At 38.8% G+C, this 2,905-nt stretch overlaps 2 protein-coding genes across 2 annotated transcripts; both read right to left on the bottom strand.

Moving 5' to 3' along the window:
* Positions 1 to 1,077: 1,077 nt before the first annotated feature.
* LOC123390824 (dnaJ homolog subfamily A member 1-like) lies at positions 1,078 to 1,955 on the bottom strand. Its single transcript, XM_045075662.1, has one exon. The coding sequence runs from the start codon at positions 1,953 to 1,955 to the stop codon at positions 1,236 to 1,238; it is 720 nt and encodes a 239-aa protein (XP_044931597.1). The 3' UTR covers positions 1,078 to 1,235.
* Positions 1,956 to 2,006: 51 nt separating this feature from the next.
* LOC123390810 (dnaJ homolog subfamily A member 1-like) lies at positions 2,007 to 2,519 on the bottom strand. Its single transcript, XM_045075651.1, has one exon. The coding sequence runs from the start codon at positions 2,517 to 2,519 to the stop codon at positions 2,007 to 2,009; it is 513 nt and encodes a 170-aa protein (XP_044931586.1).
* Between the last annotated feature and the right edge of the window lie 386 nt (positions 2,520 to 2,905).

Below are 2,905 nucleotides of genomic sequence, written 5' to 3'. Positions count from 1 at the left end.
GAAAGGAAAAAGGAAGGAAGGAAGGAAGGAAGGAAGGAAGGAAGAAAGAAAGAAAGAAAGAAAGAAAGAAACTTTATAGATTAAAAAAAGGGCTGTTGGGTAAGACTGGAATTATTAAATATTAAGTAAAAATTCTCTTCTACTGTGGATTGCCTCTGATTGTCTCTAATGTCAGTGTTATAATTTTTTTTTTGCTTTGTAATCAGTATATTAAGGAGACATTCATACATTCCAATTGCTTAATTCTGATAACCAGATTTAAGCTTGTGAACATGACTTTTTAAACATACAATTAAAGCTATTCATCATAATTTGCTATACTACCAGCATTAAATTACAGTTACTTCAAAGCGTTATTTAAAGTAAGCCTGAAACATACCTTAAATTAAAAAAAAACCTTCCTATCTCATACATGCAAACTTCTCCATGTAAATGTCTCTTCACTGTAAGTTACCCTGCTCCCGAAGCCACTACTCTGAAGCTTATCATGGTCCAAAGAGAAGGCAAAAAAGTATAACCAGGACTGATATATATATATATATATATATATAAAAAAAAGGGGAAGGAAAAGATGGCACAGAAGGGAATGCAATTCTACAAGTGCAAGCCCTCAAGCAGCAGCATATGACAAACCCCTTCTTTAAAGAGGTATCTTTTCTATCACTGATACCACAGGCCAAATTACATAGCATGCCATCTTCAAGTAACAGTTGAGGCAATAAATGCAGAGGCATCACAATGAATCCCACTTAACATAACTATAGACCAACTATAGACCACTATAGACCACTTAACATAACTATAGACCAACTATAGACCAATTTCTCTACAAATTCTTTGTCTGATTGCCAATTAAATACAAGTTTTAATTTCATAGCTTAACAGTTAAGGGTCATACATTGAAGTGAATACATACACCCAGCATTTCAGTCTGAGCTGTTTCATATACATAGAACTGAAATTAATTACAAGGTATGGCCTAACAAATGCTAGGGGATAATTTTTTTGAAAGCAGTTTTTACAAATATTAAACTTATCTATGATGACTGAAGTCATCATACATACGGGGCAAAGTCAGAGCTTTTATATTTGAGTTTATTCTTCATTTAACTTTTAAAACACTACTATAGTTGAATATTAAAACAAAAACAATAGCAAGTAGTGAGCTATGATTATAGTCCTTCACTCATTCACTACTGCACATAAAATGCCAGCAGTGTTATTCACTGGCCCCATTAAGAGATCTGACACTGAACACCACCCCTGGGATGATGTTCATCATCCTCATATGCTTCCTCATTGTAATGGCACCATCTTTCCTGATTTGGATCAAAGTCCACCAATTCTACCTGGTCCATTTCATCAGTCTCTTCTACTTCCTTCCTCTCAGGTAGGAGTTTTTCCAGCAAAGAGAGTTTATCAGGAGACAGAAAGCCATTCTCTGGAAAATTTACCTTAAATTCGATGATGAGGCGACCCTTCTCATATGGCCTACGATAAATTGGCATGCCTTCATTTAGCACACACTTGATATCTCCATGCTTGACAATTTGACCTGGATGAGAGGTGATGACAATGGTTTGGTTGTCAAGAGTAGATATTGGCTTTTGAAAACCGCACAGTGCTTCAACCAGCTGTATGTCCATACACATGGAAAGGTCTTCTCGCCGAGTAAAAACAGCATGGTCCTTCTGATCTAAAACAATGATAATATCTCCTGGTTCCAGTCCTGGTTCTTGGTCTCCCTCACCATGGAGTGTTATCTTCTGGCCATCTTTCATGCCTATGTCAATATGAACTTCTAGAATCTTCTTCTCTCGAACTATCTTCCTTCCATTGCAGCTTTTACATCTATCTTTAGGAATGATCCATTCCCCATGGCCCTGGCACTCCATGCACACAGACTGAATTTGCTGAACCATTCCAGGTCCCATCTGATGAATTCTTATTTGCATTCCAGTACCTTGGCAATTGGGACAACACTCAACTGCTCCTTTCTTACCACCTCAGCCTTCACATTTATCGCAAATCACATTCTTTTGCAGAGCTAGTTTTCTTGTTGCACCATTATATAAATCTTCTAAGGTTACTGAGAACTGATGCACAACATTTTTACCGCTCCTTTCTCTCTGCATTCTTCCTCTTCCTCCAAAAAACATATCAAAGATGTCCATGGGGGAGCCAAAACCACCACCAGCTCCACCTTCTTTAATTGCCTGTTCACCTCCTTTGTCATATAATTCCCTTTTCTTTGCATCAGAGAGTACTTCATAAGCTTGAGAAATCTGTTTAAACTTCTCTTCTTCATTTGGATTCTTATCAAGGTGGTACTTCAAAGCCAGTTTCCTGTAGGCCTTTTTCAGTTCTTCTTGAGTGGCATTGGGTTTGACCCCCAAATCATCATAATAAGTGGTTTCTTTCACATTTTCTACAGCCGGTGAGAGGACTGAGGCCGATGTGGGGGAGCGGGAAGGAGCGTGTTGCTGGGCGCAGCTCGTGTAGCCGCCGCTCCTCCGCATCTCCCCGAGCGTTCTGGAAAGTTCCCTATAATGTTTTTTTTTGTATTTAATTGAAAATGGACTGAATGAAATTCTGCTAATTCTGTTGTATATGCTCTTCTTGCTTAGTCATACTGGTTTCTAATACTTTGCCCTTGTTCACTTTTGCCTTAGAAATTTTTTTTAAGGATTTTATTTATTTGACAGAGAGACAGAAAGAGAGAGGGAACACAAGCAGAGGGATTGGGATTGGGAGTAGCAGGCTTCCTGCTGAGCAGGGAGCCTGATGCGGGGCTCAGATTCTAGGACCCTGGGATCATGACCTGAGCAGAAGGCAGATGCTTAATGACTGAGCCACCCACCCAGGTGCCCAGGAATTTTTTTCCTATAGATGAGACATAAAATTT

This window comes from Mustela putorius, unplaced genomic scaffold, assembly GCF_011764305.1.
Source record: "Mustela putorius furo isolate JIRA1106 unplaced genomic scaffold, ASM1176430v1.1 tig00000145_pilon_pilon_pilon, whole genome shotgun sequence".
Lineage (NCBI taxonomy): Eukaryota > Metazoa > Chordata > Mammalia > Carnivora > Mustelidae > Mustela > Mustela putorius.
The sequence above is the reverse complement of the archived record's forward strand: the minus strand, read 5'-3'. Positions and strand labels throughout refer to the sequence as shown.